At 30.5% G+C, this 1,017-nt stretch overlaps 1 protein-coding gene across 1 annotated transcript in view; it reads right to left on the bottom strand.

Moving 5' to 3' along the window:
• LOC128249170 (uncharacterized) overlaps positions 1–1,017 on the bottom strand; it is a 9,513-nt gene that overhangs the window by 4,770 nt on the left and 3,726 nt on the right. Inside the window, exon 2 of the mRNA XM_052972026.1 lies at positions 810–862. Coding sequence (XP_052827986.1) covers positions 810–862 — 53 coding nt within the window. The remainder of the gene's footprint in view (positions 1–809; positions 863–1,017) is intronic.

The following is a 1,017-nucleotide window of genomic DNA, read 5'->3' as shown; positions in this document are numbered from 1 at the left end:
ATATATATATATATATATACATATATGTGTACGAATATATATGTGTGTGCGTGCGTGTACGTGTGTGTGTGCTTGTGTGTGTGTGTATGTGCGTATATATATTTACGGACACGGACACACACTCATCATGCCGCTTTCACAGTAACCCCCCCCCCCTCGCATTTGGAACCGGCTATCAATTTATGTAGTGAAATGTAATATTTCCAGGTAACTGTAAATCCTGGAATTCCAAATAATTTATTTTCATTAAGCATAAATCAGTTGTGAGAGGGAAATTAGGTTTATTTTTCGACATAACTTCCACATAATTACAGCTATTTTGTAATATTCTTCATGTAGTATCATTAATTTAAATATGCAAAATTATGCGTACATGTTTACAGAAATATATATGCTCAACATTACACAATACGACTGCGTATTCACAGTTTAATGCAAATAAAGAAAGCTAATTTATCAGATCACTGGATTATCATGATGACATCTATGGTTCAACTCTAAATATATTCACAAAATTCGCCCTACATATTTAAGATGTATGTTAGGCAAGATCTCAGTAATTTGGTCGGTTAAAGAAAAACAACAGTACAAGGATTAGTATTATGGGGATATTCTTTACACAGGAATTTGACATGTGAACGCGGTTAAAAAGAAAACAACAGGAAATACAATACCATAAGTAAATGAAAAGAAATCAACCAATAACCAACATTTTAATGCCTTTTATTTAATACACACGTTAAAAAAAAACGGAAAAGTTTTGATCTAAAATAAACAAAACTTGAAAATTAGTAAATGGTTTTGCTTACCCACAGTATTCAATTTTGAATTCTCCAGTCATGGTTAAAAACTCATGCTCCAGCTGCAATAGTAAGTTACATATATATATACATATATATATATATATATATATATATATATTGTAAATGCAAAAATGAAAACAAAAACACAAAGGATTCTGCGGTACACGTGTTTCAAGCTTTATAGTTGTTACATCAGTGTATAATTGACAATATA

This window comes from Octopus bimaculoides, chromosome 12 (genome assembly GCF_001194135.2).
Source record: "Octopus bimaculoides isolate UCB-OBI-ISO-001 chromosome 12, ASM119413v2, whole genome shotgun sequence".
Classification (NCBI taxonomy): Eukaryota; Metazoa; Mollusca; class Cephalopoda; order Octopoda; family Octopodidae; genus Octopus; species Octopus bimaculoides.
Note: the sequence above shows the minus strand (reverse complement) of the source record. Positions and strands in the feature narration are given on the sequence as shown.